This window comes from Leptonychotes weddellii, chromosome 3, assembly GCF_054177405.1.
Source record: "Leptonychotes weddellii isolate Sample4059 chromosome 3, ASM5417740v2, whole genome shotgun sequence".
Taxonomy (NCBI): domain Eukaryota; kingdom Metazoa; phylum Chordata; class Mammalia; order Carnivora; family Phocidae; genus Leptonychotes; species Leptonychotes weddellii.
Window position 1 is genome coordinate 140,165,723 of NC_138371.1, and position 20,287 is coordinate 140,186,009.

At 39.4% G+C, this 20,287-nt stretch overlaps 1 protein-coding gene across 3 annotated transcripts in view; it reads right to left on the minus strand.

Moving 5' to 3' along the window:
* PCDH9 (protocadherin 9) overlaps window positions 1-17,852 on the minus strand; it is an 859,360-nt gene extending 841,508 nt beyond the window's left edge. The window contains exons 1-2 of one of the 3 annotated variants that reach the window (XM_006727402.3): window positions 17,282-17,852; window positions 12,893-16,063 (exon numbers count right to left, since the gene is read on the minus strand). In XM_006727402.3, coding sequence (XP_006727465.1) covers window positions 12,893-15,928 — 3,036 coding nt within the window. In that variant the 5' untranslated portion in view covers window positions 15,929-16,063; window positions 17,282-17,852. The remainder of the gene's footprint in view (window positions 1-12,892; window positions 16,064-17,281) is intronic. The other 2 variants (XM_006727403.3, XM_006727404.3) reach the window with 2 other exon arrangements.
* Window positions 17,853-20,287: the final 2,435 nt, after the last annotated feature.

Consider the following 20,287-nt stretch of genomic DNA (forward strand, 5'->3'; position numbering starts at 1 on the left):
AAAAAAAAAAAAAATTAAACATCTACTATATGCCATGCTAGAATCCTTACAACTCCATGAAGTCTGATAACTCAAGGTAATATCCATACTACGTCTGTCCCTTCTCTGCTCACTCTCCCACTGTTGTAAGACAGTACATCATCGCATAAAACAAGCAGTAGTCTAAAAGGAAATCACACCAATGTGCCATGTTTTATCTGTTTGATTCAAATTTTCCAAGCACAAGGTATAAGTTTTCATATTGTTTTTGTTCTAAAGTCCTTTTCTCTTACTTAGCCACTGTCTATATATAAAATTAGAACTAAACCAAAAGGCCAATACAAAAGCAATTTTATCACACCGAGAAGGTAGTAAAGGTCAGTAAGAAGCTAAAAATTTAATTTCTACAATCCAAGTCACAATGAAGCCAACTAAAAATTGGCCAAATCTACTAACTTAGTTGATAAAGTTAATTGAATTAGTAACAAATCCCCACTACATTCTGCTCCAAATCCAAATCAATAACTTTATCTTGATGATTTCAGCTAGTCTAACATAAGGCAGTGATTTTGGCCCCAGGATATTAAGAAAGGGTATTTTTCAGATACTATCGTATTGTGTTATATTTTTATTTGTTGGATCCCGTTTATGTTATCATGTCACCCACATATTCAAGCATTATAAACTTGCATATTCAGATATTAAAAACTTACTTATAAATGAAAATATATTACTTAAAAATAAGAAAGTTAGAAAAAATACCTATTGGTTATTATGTTTCTGGCTTACATATGATGAATCCCAGAAATATGATCCATATACTCCGAGGCATTTTAACTAGTTTGATTACACCATGGATGTCATTACTTCAACAGAGATGCTTTCTAGTCTATGGAATAATTGGAAGCAAAAACCAGCAGGTTTCAAATGGCTCCAGCTGTGTTAAGTACTGACTGTGAAACAGATTCATTCTCTTATATGTTGTTTTGTAATAGGAGTGATGTATAAGGTGAAAATCCCCAGACGGGTGGAGTTCCTATGGGTAATCAACAAGGAAGTAAATTAACAACAAATGCTAAAAGCAGAATAATTTTAAATACAACATGCGAATGAAAATGGTGAAATACTCAAAATGAAAGAAGAAGCAATTATATAAATGTGAAACAACAGGGACTAAGATCAAAAGAAAACATAAGATCCTGTTGGCACTATTCTGATGCTGTTACAAGGTCAACTTTTCAGAAATCCTAAATGACCCCCCCAAAAAAAGTTTTAAGCCAAAGGCAGATTAACAGAGATAACTTGCTTATTAAGAAGATATAAAACTCAGATTCTGAAAAACCACCAAGAACAAAACTAAGAGAACGTGCATTAAGTGAAATCGGCACCTCTGTCAGTTGCAAGCTGGCGTCCCTGGACAGAAAAAAGAGAACAGCAGGTAGGTTTTGTTTTGGGTCAGTTTGTTTTGTTTTGTTTGAGTGTCTGCCTACCACGGGCCAGACATTTACAGAGGTCCATGTCTTCATCTCATGATAACCTTATGGATTAGGCATGATTACATTCATTTTACACACAAGAAAAGCTAGGACTGGTACATTTAAATGGCGTGCCCAATGTCAGAGTTTTAGTAGCAGTTCATGGTGTTATTTTTCCTACTCCAAATATCAAATTTCTTCATGGGTCTCAGTTTTTGTCACCTGGAAAAAGAATTAAATAGGCCAAATAGTCTCAAAGGCCCATTTGAGTCTTGAAAAACTATCCTATGAGTTCTTTTAGACACCAAATTTATCTTTCTAAAATTAATATAGTAGCTAGACACTGCTCTAGTCACTATTCAATTATTATTTTGCTTCTTTTTATAGAATTCATACGTGATTCTAGGGTGATGTCTGGTTGACGCAAAAGTCTATTAAGGGAATTTTAATGTAAAAACTTTCTTTTTTTACCTCTAAAACACCTGTCCTTATCAAGCAGGTAACAAAGTAAATCTATTGATCATTATGTTTAGAGGTAATCATTCAATAATCTAAGTATTTAAAGATTTAAATAAAATTTTTTGATGAGGCTTAGAAGAAAAGGAATCTGGGATGCCTGGGTGGCTCTGTTGGTTAAGCTTCTAACTCTTGGTTTTGGCTCAGGTCATGATCTCACAGTGGGGGATCTAGCCCCATGTTGGGCTCCCCACTCAGTGCGGAGTCTGTTTCAGATTCTTTCCCCCTCTGCGCCTCCCCCCGCTCATGTGCTCTCTCTCTCTCTAAACCATGTTACATTTTCCATAATGGATACTAAATAAAATCTTAAAAAAAAAAAAATCTGATCCTGTTCAGTTCATCCTTTCTTTCCCCATTATATCCATATATATATATATAAGCATATATATATAAAGGTATATATAAAGGTATATATAAAGGTATTATGATGGGCAGACATAGTGGTGTGGAAGAAATGAGATATCTGATTATGTGACAGGAGAGTATTTATGTCCATCAGAATCAGCAGTTTGGCAGTTTTCTAATTTTCTGCTTCTCTCTGATCTACATGCAGAAACCACTGAGTCAAGACACTGATAAATGATTTAAAGGTGTTAACTATACTTCACTGTTAAAAAATCAAAATGGTAAAATGCAGAGTCTAAGACGGCCTATTCTAGCTCATCTATAGGACTGTAGGTTAAATTAGACCTCCAGAAATATGAATGGAGGGGTGCCAAGGAGACCATAATTTCTTAGATTGGACAGCATGGCAACCCCTCAGCCACAAAAAATTCTTTAAATTGGAGCTTTTGTCATCAGTCCGCAGATGTTATAGAAGAAAATATGGACAGCAGCTGAAACCAACCATTCACTCTCTCCATATATACTATATTCACTTTGGCCTCTGTCACAGCAACAATGGATACAGATGAGCTTTTGTGCGTCATAGGCTTACCACATTTGAATGCAATCTAAAGTTAGTTTACTGGGAGGTAACTTGTGAAGAACAATTTTGGGTGCACTGAGTTGCCTCATAATATATATATATATATTTTTAAATATATAAATGTGTTGCAATCCTTTCCAATGAAAATATGCCCCTAATGAGGAAAATGTTTCAAACTTATATCTAGCCTAAAAATAGTGTTTTACAAGTAAAAGTAGGCCACACGTAAGGAAGAAATAGCAGTGTAAAGGTAGGGTTCTAGATTGGAAATAAAAGCCATTGACTTTAGCCATGTGACTTGAAAAAAAAAACAAAACATATTTTCTGAATCCCAGTTTCTACATTAGCTGAGTAAGAATGGAATGTCTTATTTATATGGTTATGGGGATTCAATCAATGGAACTTTTATACATACATAAAGTCTGATTCCAATATCAGCTTATCTCTCCACTTAGGTCAACATTTGCTAAATGCCTACTAAGTTCACTCTTAGGCATTGTTGTAGATTTGGTCTTGGAAATACAAAGGTAAGTAAGATACAGCCTCTTACTTTAAGGAACTTTCTTACAGTCCCCTTCATTATTAAGCCTTCAATTACGACATACCAGTATTTGACTTAACTGAGTTACCACTTGAGACCGAGGGATCATGAGGAACCAGGGCTGTGTTTTGAACAATCCTGAATATATGCCTGGGGTTGATACTGCATTGGCTTGAGAGGATGCACAGCCTTGCCAATAACAGATGGTCCTACAGGAATAGTTTAAACCCTGAGGAGTGTTGCTTCCAGTATCATCCAGAAGTCAATAACCTTAGCGAAAGCAGAATTTAATTGTCTAAAACAGAGATTTGAGGTGTCAAAATGATTTTGCTTAATTATTACCATGTTTAAAAATCAATCAATGAATTCAACATATTTTTCCGTCACTGCTTGGCAGAAGATGTTGCTGTCAAGACCAAGAATAAGCTCATGTCAAACTAAAATATCCTAAGGACTGTGTCTGTTTTTACTACAACTTAATGTAATTTTGATACTCATCTCAATTCTGCAGCAAAAAGAGAATTTATTTTTATAAAGATTCTAACATCTTTTTTATGTTGGAAATTTGAAGATTGGGAATGCATTGAAACATTAATCCATACAGTTAAATTTAACATTATTTCTTCACCTTGAAGGTGTTTATCAGTAAGAAAAACTCGATTTAAAAAATCGCAAAGGAAAACTGGAGAGATTTTCTATTTCTAGGAAGAAAGGACACGTTGTGGGTGTGTTGATACTTTATGGATGTTCTTGAGCAAAATATACAGACGTGCAGAATAGACATGTAGAAATAATTCTGCGTCATTTTAAAATCTATCTAGAAACTTAAGAAAACAGATGTATATCAAGGAACATAAATGAATATAATCCACCTGGTGAATGACAAGAAACGGAGCAGAGAAAAGTCGCCAGTGCAGGTGAGTTCACAGCTGACAAACAGAAGGAAGGCTATTGTGCTTCTAGGCTTCCAATGTGAAAATTGGTTCAATGACATGAATATATGACACAGGAGGGCATCAACTCACAACTCAGAACTCACTCCATTTTGTCTCCATTTGTCACTTGCCCCTTCTACAAAAAGTTTCCTGCAGAATCCTATGTAGCCGTGTATCTGAAAGTCCTCAGCATGCAGCCGCTATCACACAGAGGCACAGATTGGTTGCATCCTCCGAATCCAGAAAAGCACCAGTAATTTTTTTTTTTTCCCCGAAGAAAAGATCTACTATGGAACTACTGTCAGCAGAAGACATTTTCTTCCTATAAAAGATACGGTTTCATTTTATATATCCTTCTGTGTTTCCATCCTTCTCCATATTGAGGTTTGTTTAATGAGGAAAAAAAAACCTCATTCGCTGAATTGCGGTTGCTATTGTCTTGCACAAAAACTGTTTTGTTTTAAAAATCAATCATCTATGATGATTCAGCAAGTCCAGTGTACCTACTGTGGACTGCACATGGGTTATATGCTCTTCCTAGTAGGCAAGAGTATAGGATTTGTAAAATCTTTTAAAAATATGCATGGCTATTTGCCCCGATTTATACGTAACAGGGGCAAAGACATTAAGTATTAAAGAACTGCAAGGCATTGTACTGAACACTGTCACGAAGGTAAATATACTGAAATGCACGTATGTCTGGAATGAGATGCTGTGCTACAAGTACACACTATTTACAAATGGGGCAAAGATGAATGCCAAAAATACAGCTTGAGAAATGTTTTAGGATCAGTTCCTAGGAGGATCAAAGCACTCGCTCAGTAGCCAGCCCTCTTCATTATGGCAATGCTATAGTTGCACCGAGGGTTTTAATCTGATTTACGTTTAGAGGAGAATCTACACACACAATTGCAAGCTTCTTCTCAGGCAGAGTTGCAAGCCAGGTCACGGGCATTGGGGGTCCCGAAGGTAAGTGTGAGCAGGCCAGCACTGTCCACTTGGAGCCACTTAGATTCATCAAAAAGCAAATCTGCCTATTCTAAGACATGCGTTTGGGATTTTTATTCTTTCAGACACTTCCAATGTTTCTACATTTGGAAAAAAAAATAGGCAAGACTAATTCTCTAGGCAATAAATCACTCTAATGTGGAGGGAAATGTGTTAGCTAGTTGTATTACAAAGCCTTTACTTCATATTTAATAGGCACCTGCAATACCAGCATTATACAAAGCTCTCTACTTTGCAAATCTTTAAAACCCCACTTAATTTTCAGCACTGATTTCCTGCAATCTAAGAGCTTATGAAGGGTTCACTGTGTTCATACAGATCTATGCAAAATGTGCCAGAACTTCCTTGTCTGTGATGGCATTCATTTGGAGGTGAATCCCAAATTTCTATCACTGGCATGCTTATTTCCAACCAAAATAAATATTCTTAGAATGAAAGCTGAAGATTAGGAGGACAAAAAGGAGGCAAAGTAACTAACACTGGGAGAGATATATGCAAATATCAGCTCAATGACAATTCTTCATACCATTTACAATTGAAGCTTAAAGACCCAAATACTCTGCAATCCATTAGTTTCTCAATACCCTGGAAGGGATTAGAGTATTTCTTAATCAACTGCTAACAGACTGAAAAAGGCCAGAGACTGGATATTCACAAGCAGCGTAATACTAAAAGGCAGAGATGGTCAGATAGAAAGACAAGCAATGGAAGAATGTTAAAATATAAGATATTATACAAACATGGTGAAACTGACCAAATTTCCATCTCCCTGCAGCCCATATAGTTTAAAAATCTGTATAAAGTAATGAGTGGTGAGGCTGTCGTAGGCTCCTTTTAAGAAACGGTAAGTTAATTTCACTTGTTTTCTCAAGGAATTCCAGAATAGTGAGCATAAAATGACTAGGAAGAATTAATCAAACATGCCTCAGAGATGGTGCTTAAAAACTCCACCACCCCCAACTGTACAAGTGGTCCCAAGTCCATCATTTTAAATGTGATATGTGTTGATGGTACTGTAATCAGTCAGACTGTTAAAGATCAGGGGAAATATTTTCACATGCCATTTAAATAATGGATAAGGATGTAAAAACACATCCCTAATGAATGACTTCAAGTTCTGAATGCCTTGAAGTCATATTATGGCTCGGAACGTTCTACTAATTCTGCTACCGTTCCTGTCTATAGGATGGATACAAACTGCCTAGAGGACAAAACTGTGAGGGAGAGATTAAATATGGGTTGTTTTCCCAGCTTGTTCCTGCCATCACTCTTTACCGTTAAGGAAGGGTCGTTGTTTTACTTAGGGATTTCCATTTTACTCAATCTTGGCTTAGGGAAAAAAAAGAATATAAATCAAAACCAAAATGTCAATCATAGTAATATGTCTTTCTTGTTCTATGTTTCTGATGACTGACAGCCCAATAGGTTTGTATCAAACAAAGGTAAAAAGCATGTGTTCCTTTCCAAATGAAATGTTTGACAGATTGAAGAGCTATCTGAAGTAACTGACGAAATCTTAAACAGCAGAGTCTTTCCATGTGAGATCTTTCCAGATTTGGATTTTCTTCCATGATCTGATGCAGATTTGGGGGGTCCTAACTATTATAAAGGATGTATCACCTTAGCAACATGAGTTATTGAACTCCTATGCCTCCAGATACTGAAAACTTCAGGGTAAGCCCCTTGCTGACTTGCAGTCCCAAATTCTCACTAACATCTGGCCTGTGATTGGAGAGTCGTATTTTAAAAAAAAACAAAAAACAAAACAAACAAACAAACAAACAAAAAGCTAGCAAATTTTAGGGCCCTGGTATGTAAAATTCTGAAAAAAATATTAAACATAAAGTAAGCTGTCAAGAAAGCCAAAATTTAAAAATCCATGTTAAATAATTCTTAGTTTCCAACTACATTGACTATATAAGATATTAACTGATTCGTTAATATTAGCAAGAGACTAGTTTGAATAAAGGACCTCCATCAGGAAAACACCATCCTAAATTCAGAGAAGAGACTACCCTAAATGCAGAGAATGCTTACTGCAGGGATTTTAAGTGAAAGTGGTAAATAATCCACCAAACTCAGTTTTGTTTTAGTCTGTAACAATACACAAGCTAAGAGTTCAACTCTGACAGAGTAAACCTGAGAAAGTACTAAAAAAGATCAGTACAGTTGACCTGGCCCTTGATCCTAAAAACACTCAATCTGGTACTGCTAGACTAACACAACCACTGCAGTGTTTAGCATTTGGGGGATTTCTGCATTCCCACCCAACCAAATAAACAACTGGAAATCAAAAAATCTGAATAACAAAATAAAACTGTGGAAACGGAGCTTCTGAGAAAATAATTTACAGGTCTCACTTTCATACCTCAGTACTGTCATGTAAGATAATGTAATATGAAAAATAATTCAGTAAGAGGCCATTTCTAATATTTTGGGCATGGTTTACACACATGTCATGTATGTCAACGTGAAAAACGAAAGTTCAAGGGTCAAACTAATTCACAATTAGTTCTGAGGAAATGTGATTTTAGGTTTGAGGTTTTTCATTGAATCCAAATTCTATTTTACTATTTCACATATATTTTAATTTGTGCTATTATGAGAAGATGCATTATAGCTCGAAATATTTAATAAGACTATGCATATACCATAAGAATATAACACATTATCACAAGTGCAATACTTGCAAGGTAATTTTAATGATGCTAAAGCCGGTTCTGTGACACCATAAGGATGACTCATTTGAAACTAAGGGAAGGAACATCAGTTTAGAGTGTTTCTATATATAGAAATAATTGTAAAATTTAGGAGATAATATTTTAACTACAGAAATTGTTTTCTCTATGTTAGCACATATTCAGTAATCAGAAGACATGTCTATGCTTAATACAGTGGCAACTTTTATTTTTACTCTCCTTAAGGTTATTAGCAATGAATACTAAAATGCACCTTGAATTTTATAGCTTGGCTGTATGAAGCTGAAAAAAAATCAAGCATTTGTCTCACAAATCCAAGAGGAAAGCTAGCCAGTTTTAATAGATGGCCCATCCTCACTTCAAATTCCTAAATCAGTCCAAGGGGTCTGGGTATCCTTTGCCTCATAACTGACTTCATGATCATAGGGCACTTAGCCGAAGGGCAGGAGTAGAAATAAAAATCGCAACTGACAACACTTTAAATATAATTTGCATCTGGGGGAGCAGTTTTTCTCCACATGCCACCCGTGTTCAACTGTCAACAATATACTGCAAAATTTAGTAAAGTATCTTAGTTTTTTACTAGCCCCACATTAGTTAAGATTTGCTCCTTTCACTCTCAATTGCATTTTTTCTTCACCCTCCTAAACAGCAATTCTATGACTGCTTCACGCATTTTACATGACATAGCATTTTAGTGGTTGCAGTGGGATTCCTCAAAAATGAAAAGTAATCATAAATGTAGTATAGTATCTCTAAATGACTGGGAATAGAAGCAACTCCCCTCACACAGTACATGTATACACTTGAGTATAGCACGCATACTCATTTTCACTGTCTGATTTCTTCAATACATACACAGATGTGTATATGAGCCAGTACTCTCAAATGTGAACAGCTAAAGTCAGGATGTTTAAACTCTAAAACAAGCATTTCATTTAGAAAATTAAACATGACTGCTTACCCAGAACCAAACTCTACTACATCTCTCACAGATTGTTTTATTACTGCAAGAAGTCGTCAAATGTAAATAGGTCACTTTAAAAAAAAACAAAAACATTTTCATTCATACCCTACAAAAAGCACACTGGGGCCAAGAAAATTAATTCCCCAAATGCTGTCAACCGGGTTGGGAAATAGCAATAAACAGCTTTCTGTAAAGCCCCTCCAGCTACAATAAACCGGCTGTCAGTAAGTGAGCGGAGAGCCGGGCTGTGCACAAGCAGGTACTCTGGAAATGATCATCTGAAAGGGAAAGGAGCTGACGTTTCTGACTCCAACATGCTGAGGCAGTGGTTCTCAAAGTATGGTTCCTGGACTAGCAGCATCATGGCCTAGGATCTTGTCAGCAATGTAAATTTTCAGTGCCATTGGGGGCCAACCCAATGGCACTGAATCAGAACCTCTGGGAGAGAGCTCCAACAACCCATGTTTTAAGAAACCCTCCAGGTGATTCTGAGACACCCTAAAATTTGGAAACTTAATATCACACATTATAAAAATCACATCCATTAAGAATATATTTTCCTTTTAGAAAAATACACCAATGAGCTTTATCACTTAAAGCCCTACTGGAATTGATGATGTTGTCATCCTCTGAACAGTGAACTCTGCTTATTTGTGAATAAATATCAAGACATGACCTTGCGTTTTTTTTTTTTTTTAAGGGACATTTCCCTCAATCTGTGAATGCTAAGAATACTTCCAAAAATTCATGCAAAATAATTCGTGGAAAATCCAGTGACTGATTTGTTATATTCGAGGAAAATGAGAGCTTAGCAAAATAGAGTGGATGAGGAATGTGGTTTCCAATGTTCTCTGCAGGGTCACATAAGGCAAAACAGCAGGGGAATAGAAGACAAAATAAGAACCAGTGCTCTATAAGCAAACTCATGGTGTAAGAGTCAGACATTATGTTTTCCTTGTATAGATGATACAAATTAACGATACTTAAACCCTTTACTCAGGAGTCTTGAATTTTACTCACACATCACCTAGCACCATGAAGTGAAAAGGTATTCCCGTTAACAGCAATCTGTGCCCACTCACCTAAAAATCTTCACAGATTATATGTTTATTAATTCCTTTGAAAGCTTTTGTTGTAATAAACCCTACTTTTTCAAAATCATGGAGCTTCAGGAGCACATTTTGTATAAAAGCCACTAGTTGAAGTGAAGGAGCTAAAAAAAGAATTTTTATTTTAGCTTAACTAGAACATCTTCAAATAACACTCATGTGGTTCAGTTAAAAAAGGAAAACTAAAAGGATAGTATATAATTTGTGTTCTTCATTCATAGAAAATATGCCTCTTCTATACTAAAATTGTACATCTCGCTATCACCATCACTTCTCCTTACTTCCAATATTCCTTTTCTCCAACACTGCAATTTTTCTTTCTCAGCGTGAAAACTTCTAAAAGGTATAAGCAAAGCCATTTCAATAGCTCTTTATCATAATAGTGAATTATAGCTACGTCTGAACATCAAAATACCTACAGTGAGAACTGCACAGTGACACATGGTCTCAAGGAATGTCGAAAATGCACTTTAGTTCCAGTTAGAGAATTAGTCAGCATCCTATTTTAAAGATTACATCATACAAATATTCTTATGACTAAGCCTCAACAAAGTATCTTTTCCATAATTTGCTGAAATGCACTTAACATTTGTGTCACTGTACTACATATAGTTTCAACTCTTGTGGAGAAGTCAGAAGAAGTGAGCCTGCACGTCAATGCTAACACACACCACGTTTACATCAAGAGAAAGAAGGAGGATGTCGGAAGAACGTCAGTCTCTTCCTTTGGAAAACAAATTTCAGAATTTATGTGAAAACTTTCAGTCATGTTAGCTTTTTTTCAAGTTATTATGCAAATCATAAAGTCTCAGTATATTGTGAGTGACCTTCACATTAAAAGTAAATTAAGAAGAAGCCATTTTCTTTCTTTTCATTAATAGCAACTTCATATTTAGCTTCATAAATAACTTTACATGATTAACTATTTACCAACTTTCATAAACCTTTGCTAAGCTCGGAAATCTTCTAAATTTTAAAACACCAACCTCTCTTAAGAAGCTGAGGAAGTTAACATAAAAATACATCCTTCCAACTTGAACTTCTATCGAGTAACTTCATATTCTCCTCTAGAAATTCTATATGGACTTATTTTAATTCCTTTCCTTCTGTGCATTCAAGCTCTAAGTCTGTGTACTTTTAAAATGCTCTAGGTATCTAATCTTCCACTTTTAAAAAGTGGAGATTATAGTGGGATAATCATAGGCATTATGCCTACTGTTCTGGGAATATCTATGTGATTCATTGTCGAAATTATTTTTATAAATATCTTATAACCACCAAACCTTAAAGTCACTCCAGAGCAATAAACACTAGATTATAAGAGGGAAATAGAGTTTCAATAAAACATTCCATCTCACCCCACCCCCCAAATAACAAAGGAAAAACTCTTGAGTTTTCAAACACTAATCAACAACTGTCAGTACTATCCTGCAAATGTATTTTGCTTTCCTTGATTTTCTGAAATCTGTATGTTCTTTATCTTCAACAAATTCAGACGGGCCATCACCATGGGTGGACTCAGTACCAACAATACCAACAAGGATAGCACTTGGATTGCGAAATCCTAGAAAGTTTGTGTGGTGAGAGCTAATCGCAAAAGAGCAAGCATATGAATTTAAATGCTGGCTGCTCCAGAGCAACTGTCATTAAATAAAAGGTATCTTTGGCTGTAGCACCAGCTTGATCCTTCCCTCCCCCCTCTCCTTGCTACTGTGGGCTTGGCACCTGGCCAGCACAAGCGACATGATACCCTAGTGCCATCTACAGGGCTATTACTGACACTCAAATTTCATGGCAATAGACAAGCACCGGTGAAATAAATTAGACAGCGCTGCATTTAAATCTTTATTAACAAGGAATTATTAGACCTAAGAAAAACTAATTCTGGATTTGGTTGAAATATGAGTTTCTCAGCCTCTTAATCCCTCTTCATATGGCATATTTCACAGTTTAAAATGAGTTATGACAGATCACTTATGCATTACTAAGATGGGAGAATATTTACAATGGATTCATTCTTTTCTGTATAAATTGGTTATATCAGGGAGAAAGCATTCCTTCTATTTTTTTTTTTTCTTGAAAGAGTACTTTGGCCATTACAGACAATTTGCCAACCTTTCTATTCAATACCCAATTTACTATATTACAGTGAAATCATCTGAAATCAAAGAGAAGGCTTCCTATATGGCTTCGTTGCAATCTAGCGACAATCATGTGCTTCACAGCTGATGTACATTTAATAATCTACTATCTCATTTAGAGACTAAAAAAAAATTAACCCCTTTAGCAACCACAGCTCCAAAATAATTACGGTCAGACCTTCAAACGTCATTTAAAACTTCGGATTTGAAGGTGACTTTTTAGATCAAAAGGTAATGTGAAAATCTTGAAGCAGTCAATTTGGAAACCCCAGGAGCAGAATTTGGCATATCAGGACAGGTTTTCTTCTTCAGCAAACATTACCTTGGGACATTTTTGGAATTATTTCCTCTTTTCATCTTTTGCCATTTGAAGGAAACTGGGAGGTTAGATAATTCTCAGAACTCAGAAATTTCAAAGCTGTTCTAAAAATTCTTGACTGAGCCCCAGAGGAACAGAAAAGGGGTCAAGTTTTTTTTTCCCTCTTTCACATTAAGCTAAAGTTAGACCAAAACAATAGACACACTGGCACGTTAATACTGGTTGACTGGGCACTTGTATGCAGTACTCATAGACCAGTAAAAGTGCTCGTTTACCTGTCTGGTGTGTAAGGGGCCCTTTGTCTTGAAGCCTCCTTGGGAACTGCACTCTGAGGCACTGAAGTGATCTGAACTAGTGGAAGAGCGTTTGGAAAGGGTATCACAACCCCCGACAAAGGTATTGTCCAAAGGGAGTTCCTGAATCACATGATGCTTTTTCACGGAAACTGGAGTGTCTGGTTTAAGATGGAAAGCAGGCTGTGGAGAAGCCGATTTGTAGTGCTTGGCCAGGTCAGGGCTGTTAGGCTTGAAGGTTGTTGGAGGGGCCGGGCCCCAGTCAAATCTTCCTATACTTTGCTCCTCCAGCTCAGCCGGCAGGCTTATGGTCCCATTGATAGGTTCGTGAACTGCATCATCGGGTTTGGACTCTTCAATTGTAACAAAGTTCAAAAGAGAGCTCTTGGGAGACTTTCTTTTCTTCCTTTTCTTTTTTTTGTTTTGTTTGTTCTCCTGGTTCGGGGACATCCATTCAGCACCTTGCTTGCTCCTCTGAGCTGCTTTGAACCTGGATGCATGGCGACAGCGCACCAGGACAGTCACGAAGATCACGACTATGACCACCATGGCACCTGCAACGATGGCAATCATGATGGTGAGATAGTCTTCGTTTTGATAGGGTTGGCTACTGTCCCCTATGTTCCTGTCCAGTGGGGTCTCCATAGTCCTGCGAATCAAGTCGTAGATATAGGAGGCATTCCCAGCAGTGTCGTTAACATAGAGAAAAACAAGCACAAGCGTGTGCAGAGACTTCGGGTACCCCAGGTCACTTATGTTGACCACCAGACGGTGCAAGCCCACATCAGTGGGTGCCGGCTTTTCTTCCAGAGTGATGTTACCTGTTACTGGATCAATCCGAAACAAGCCTTTGTTGTTCCCACTCACAATTGTATACTTCAGTTCGGCGTTCATCCCAGTGTCAATGTCCACCGCAAAAACTTCCGCTACCACAGAGCCAGGAATGGCCGAGAGGGGCACCAACTTAAAAGAAGTGTTGGAAGGTGGAGAAATGACAACTGGGCTATTGTCATTGACATCCATGACATTGATGGTGACTTTTGCAGTAGAGGAGCGGGGTGGTTGTCCTCCGTCAGTGGCTTTGACATCAAAAGTGTAGGAACTCTGCTGCTCTCTATCAAATGAGACATTTGACTTTATGACTCCAGAATAGGGATCCAACACAAAATTATCACTGTCATTTAGAATGGAAAGAGTCACAGCTTTATTCTCTCCAGCATCTGCATCTGTCACTGTGATTACCCCCACCGTACTATACTTTGGCAGATTCTCAGACACAAAAAATTGAAAATGATTATGAGTAAACTTGGGGCTATTGTCATTCTCATCCAGAACAGTAACTATCACAGCCGCTTGGCTTTGGAGGGGAGGGGTCCCATTGTCCCTGGCAGTTACTGTAAAAATGAATCGTTCTTGTTCTTCCCTGTCAAAGACTCTGGAGGCTGTCAAAACTCCTGTCTTTCGGTCCAGATCAAAGAAGGAGGCATTCGGCCCAAGCTGATAAACAATGTCCGCATTTTTCCCACTGTCTTCATCTGTAGCACTAATAGTTGTTAAGTATAACCCACGTCGGTTGTTTTCAGAAACTGACAGCTCAATTACAGGCTGGTTGAAAATTGGTGGGTTGTCATTTTCGTCCTCAAGCTTAACCCTTACCAGGGCAGTCTGATTTAAACTGGGCTTCCCGGAATCGGAGGCAACAATTTTAAAGCTGAATTCTTTGGTGCCCTCATAGTCCAACAAAGAGGAGGTCTCTAACAAATATTGGTTGTCGTACACTGCCTTCAAATGAAACGGGACCTCTCTTTCAATAAAACAGATCACTTTGCCATTCACATCTGTGTCCTTATCTGAAACTGTAATTAGGGCAATCTTTGTATTGACAGGGTCTTTCTCAGATAAATACACTGTGCCATTGATGGGACTTATGATGTACCTGAGGTCTATGTTAGGAGGGTTATCATTGACATCAGTGACATTGATGGTAACCATTGCTCGAGCGGGGGTGGAGCTGCCATCACTAGCCAGCACTGTCACTTTGTGAATGGCTGTCTCCTCTCGATCTAAGGACCTCTGAACTGTAATCAGCCCAGTAGTATTATTTAAAGCAAAGAGTCTTTTGGTTGCAGGGGCGACCTGGGCACCAAAAATGTACCGGATTTCAGCATTACTGCCTATATCTGCATCAGTGGCATGGAGCTGAATTACAGAGGTGCCTACAGGAGCATTCTCTGGAATGTGCACCTCCACTTGACCCTCTTTAAACACTGGCCTGTTGTCATTTACATCACTTACTGTGACCTGCAGTATGGCCGTGCTGGATTTCTGTGGAGTGCCTCCATCCTCTACTTTGATTTTCATCACATAGGTATCTTTCTGTTCTCTGTCCAAGTTTTGCTGAACAATCAATTGTGGCCACTTCTCTCCCTCCGGAGTTTCCACGATATCCAGTCCAAAAACACTCTGCCCATTTAGCAATTCATAGTGCTGTACACCATTGAAGCCTGTGTCAGGATCTGTTGCCGATGGAATTGGAAAGCGGCTGTTGATCAAAGTGTTTTCTGGAATGGAAATATTGATGACAGGAGATGGAAACATGGGGGCATTATCGTTGGTATCCTTGACAATTATTTTTATTTTGATCAGCCTGAAAAAATCATTGGGGAGGATCACTACTTCAAGTTCAAAGAAACACTCATTCTCCTCAGCATAAGAGGCTCCAGCACAGAGTTTTTCTCTGTCTATTCTATTGGAGGTTGTGAAAATTTCCCCAGTGCTACTGGATACTTTCACCAAAGGGGCATCCCCAGCTTTAGAAACCAGTCTGTAGACGAGGCTGGCACTGGTCCCCGTGGCAGCATTGATGTGAGAAATGTTCAGATCCTTTGGTATGTTTCCTATGGGCACATTTTCAGGCAATTCCTCTCTAATAGTGTAAATAAGTTCTTGAGCTATTGCGGAATCCAGCCTTAAACAGGCAATCAGAGCAGCCAACAGGTAAAAATCCCTCAGGTCCATGATAATGTACTTATTTTCTTTTCCCGGATTTTAGGGTTTAAAGGTTTCCACTGAGGAATGATGCACGAATTGCAAGAGGAAGCGTGCATGGACTGGAGGATGCATTACATCTCATCGCTTATTTGGAGACAGCCACTGTCAACACAATCGTATAGACAATATTATTCTTCAGTAAACAAAAACACACAGTCATGAAATATCACAACACATTTTCCCCTGCATATTAGTAAACATGGCAGTTTGCTCTGCCACTGTTTGCAAGTTAACTCTGTGGATGAAAACACTAAATATCCACTGTTTGTTGCATTTGCCCAGAGAAAATGAAATTAATCTACTTTTGAATTAAGGACAGCTGCTACTTTTACCTGTATTCACCCACACTGGTTTTTTCAGGACACTGTTTAATTCAAAACATGCCTTCTTGTGTTCTCTTCTTCCCCTCCCCCTGTCTTACCCGCCTCCTGGCTTCCAACCCGCCTCCCTTAGTTTTTTTAGGTGCAAGTGAAAAACGCTAAGTATTTGGCTATGGTTCCTGCTAATTGCTTTGTCACATGTCAAATGTGATGTTTTCTTCTCTGCTACACTGAGTCATCTCTTTCGTCTAAAAAGACTATCTTTTTCTTTCCTCCCAGTTCCTCAACTGCCTTCTAATCCAATCTTTCTGGGAAACAAGCATCCGGACATGCTGCTGCAGCATCAAAAGCAATAGTCACCGGCCACTACATATCCTCATTGCCTAAAAGCACAATACCAAGACTTCAAATTTCCTGCCCAGACCTTGCTCTCATTTCTCCATATTGCCAAATTCTCCCCATTTGGATTAAGAAACACACTAAAACTTTTAAAAATGTATAAAACAGGATTCCTTATCCTAGATGTGGAAGAGAGTGTTGAGATGTAAGTGAAACGCAGCTAATATTTCCATGTAACAGCACAGTATTTTCTACTGTGCATAAAAGAGAGGGAAAAAAATGCAGTTTCTTAACCCTGATCCCTGGTTATAATATTAGTAACATCTGCCACACATAAATACTGCAACCCAGTAACAGCAGGTAAAAAGGCTTCTGCTTAGATGCTCCCCTAACTGCAATTTAAATGGGTGCAAGCCTCCAGGCAGCTACCTACTTGAGCAGAACTGGTCAGTTCCCAGGCTCTAATCTTATCTGCATTAGGCTGCACGGTAGCTGATGCCCGCGATTAGTTCCAGCAGAGTGATGCAGGTAGGGATGCAGATACAGCCTAGTAGGTGAGCTCTGCCCCAACCGGCTACCCAATTACAAACATCCTTCGTCCACACTGAGGACATATCTAAACACAAAATTTACAATTGTGCATGCGAAACTTTACACTTACGTTAGTTGCCTCAACCTTTCCCCTTTCCCGGTATGCTGCAGTTAGGAATGATTTGTTCCAACACATAGAAAGCCATGCATCTGGTAGCACCAGTTTGGGGAGAAATCAGAAGCAGCAAAACGTTTCCTCCTTGTAAAATGTGTTGCTTCGGGCTGGCAAATTAGCAACTCCAGAGAACAAATTCACAGATTTGTCGTTAGTCATTCTCTCCACATTTCGTCTCTATTACCCACGGGGTCTGGGCTCTTCTGGTATTTAACACACACACAACATCCAGTTGCACTTCTTCAGCTCTGGGGTATTTTCCACAGCATCAAGCATACCATTTCCCTCCGATGTCAATACTGCTTAAGTCTCTAACTTCTTGTAGGAAACGTCAGAGTTGGGGTGATGGTGATTCTCTGGCTGCTCTCCGGGATGACAGCTGCCTGAAAAATTCCTAATCGGTTATCTCTTTCGTGCTTCAGAGACTCTAAGGCGCTCCTTCCTGTCTTGCACGCTCTCCCTCTCTCCCTTCTCCTCTGCCCCTCTCTCCTTCTCCCTCTCCTCTCTGAACTGAATTTCTTGATATAACTCTCAATATGCCCAGAGGGAGGGCGTGACTGCCCGAGCCCCGCCCCCGGCCCCTGATTGGCCCGCATCTTGCGGTGCGGGCGGCCGCAGCCGGGCGCGAGGGAGGGGGCGAGGAACAAGGCACTGACTGTCTCCCAGCTTCCCCTCCTCAGCGCCCCCTCGGCAGCCGCGAAAACCCGGAGAACTGATCCTGGCCCCGGGAGAGCCGGGTTTCAGGAGGCTCACTGAGCATGCCCAGCAGGGTCCGGCCCCTGAGGGAAACGCCGGCGCTACCCAGGCCCGCGCGGCTGCAGCTCTCGTGGCGCGCGAGCCGGCCTGGGGGGTTGTTCCGTGCCGCGCGGGGCAGAGAACGGCGGAGCACCGGTGGTGGGACGACCCGGGGCGGCGAGGGAGGCTGGCGGGGAGCACAGGCAAGGATCCGGGGAGCCTCCCGCACAGCGGTGGGCGCGCGGGGGACGCCGAGACGGCTCATCTCCGGGCTCACATTTCGCACTCCTCTGTACTAAATGGAGGGGCCAAAATGAAAAGAAGGGAAAGAGTCAATCCAGGGTGCGAGGCACCATACGCAGTCACCCCCCGGGAGGGAGCACGGGCCCACAGCTCTCCGGAGAGCGTTAAAACAGACAACATGCCCAGTACTGCAACTAGAGGCTTTTGCTGGCAGGAACACTGGCAAGAAGGGCAGAGAGGGCGGACAGCGAAAGGTCGGGACAGGATATTTGAATCTCAATCAAGACCGGAAATAAAATTAAAATTTGAGCACTTCCTAGAAGCAGGGTGAGGGAAGCTGCCGCGGGAGGGGGGGAGGAGGGTGGGGAGGGACAGTAGCAGCCTCTGGGAAGTCCCTTGATCAGCCCTAGGCCAGTGTGGCGTGCGGTGTGAAGTACCTCGGAGGACAGCACGGGCCACGGCGGCCGATCTTAGCTGTCCTTGCGCTTCGGTTCCCCCCGTGGCCACAAACCTGGGAACCCGAGCTCGCCTGGTTGCGCGGCGGCTGTAGCAAAACCCGCTTCCAGCCCACCTAACTGCAAACTTTGTTTGCGAGAGGCTGGAAGGAGTCCCGTCCAGCTGCTCCCCGAAGTGTAGAACATTTCCTTTCCGTTTGCACTTCTGATTCCAACTTTACATGTAATACTTGTCTTTCCCTGTGCCTTTCTGACAAGTTCTGTAGCATATCTTCACACGTTTCTCATTTTCCTACAAGAGCTAAATGGAATGACTCCCGAAAGGATTAGCTTTGTTCCCTAAATATTAGCCCCCAAAGCACTGTTTTTGATTGATCTTTTAAAAGTAGTAAACCACGAAAATTTGTGTAAGGGGCTCTACCTACAATGCCAGATACCTAAGTTTGAGGCATTAATAACAGTTCACTTGGAACACACAAAAAAATACTTTTGAATGACCTATAAAGGTTGTCTGAGAAGGTCTTAATGCATGATTGAGTAATTTGTTCTAACTTGCACGGAGGATAAAGAGCATTTATTTTACACCTCCGTGTTCCATATTCTGTACTGGGCTGTAGAAGCATTAAGGCTCTTCACATAGTTATGCACTATGATGGTATGTTTAGGGGATAGCTTTTGTTTTTTAGTACGTTTTTTAAAAATAGGAACAACTTATTTTTAGATATTTAAGTTAAAAGTAAAAACAAAAACAAACCCACTAAGCCTACCAAACTTAGATGTTGTATATAATTCCTTTTTTTTTTTTTTTACCCAACTCATGTGGCATTACAATTTCCCCTCATCTATGAAAATGTAAGCTCCTTTTTATTCAAACTTCTCCGGTGAATATTCACAGTAAAAGTCCAGTGCCTAAAAGCCCACTGTAAAACACACCTATCCCTTAGACATAAAATATAAAACCGGTTTCTTGCAAGCAATAGGTTGATATTGTTTTTAAATAGCCTAACAACTCATAAGTAGTATTTTGTAGGATTAGAATACACAAATTTAATAAAAAGGGCTGCTTAAGTATCTAAAAATAAAAAATATTACCTGATACAATGTGAATTAAAGGAATTCTTTTATCTTACCAGTGATGATTATTTTGCCATTCACAAAATCTAAAGTTAAAGCTAGTGCATTGTTCCAATCGTCACCTACTTTATTCTTTGGACTAGTTTAAAATAAATGAACCATCATCCTAATACATTTATAATAAACACAGCAGCACAGACACTTTCCAGTTCATTTCATAAGTATGCTAGCTCACATTCTTATTCTAATCATACTGTAGTCATTTCAAAGTTCTGTTGTAATCGCAACACATAGCTTAGCAATAATTATTTAACCTTATTACCAAGCGTAATTGTTTCTGTTTGCTAAGGGATAGCTTGACTTGTAGTCAGAACCCATTATTATCCTATGCTCATAGATGAAATCTTAGAACACAGATGAAGGTAAGGGAAGAGAAAAAAACATCACATGATTA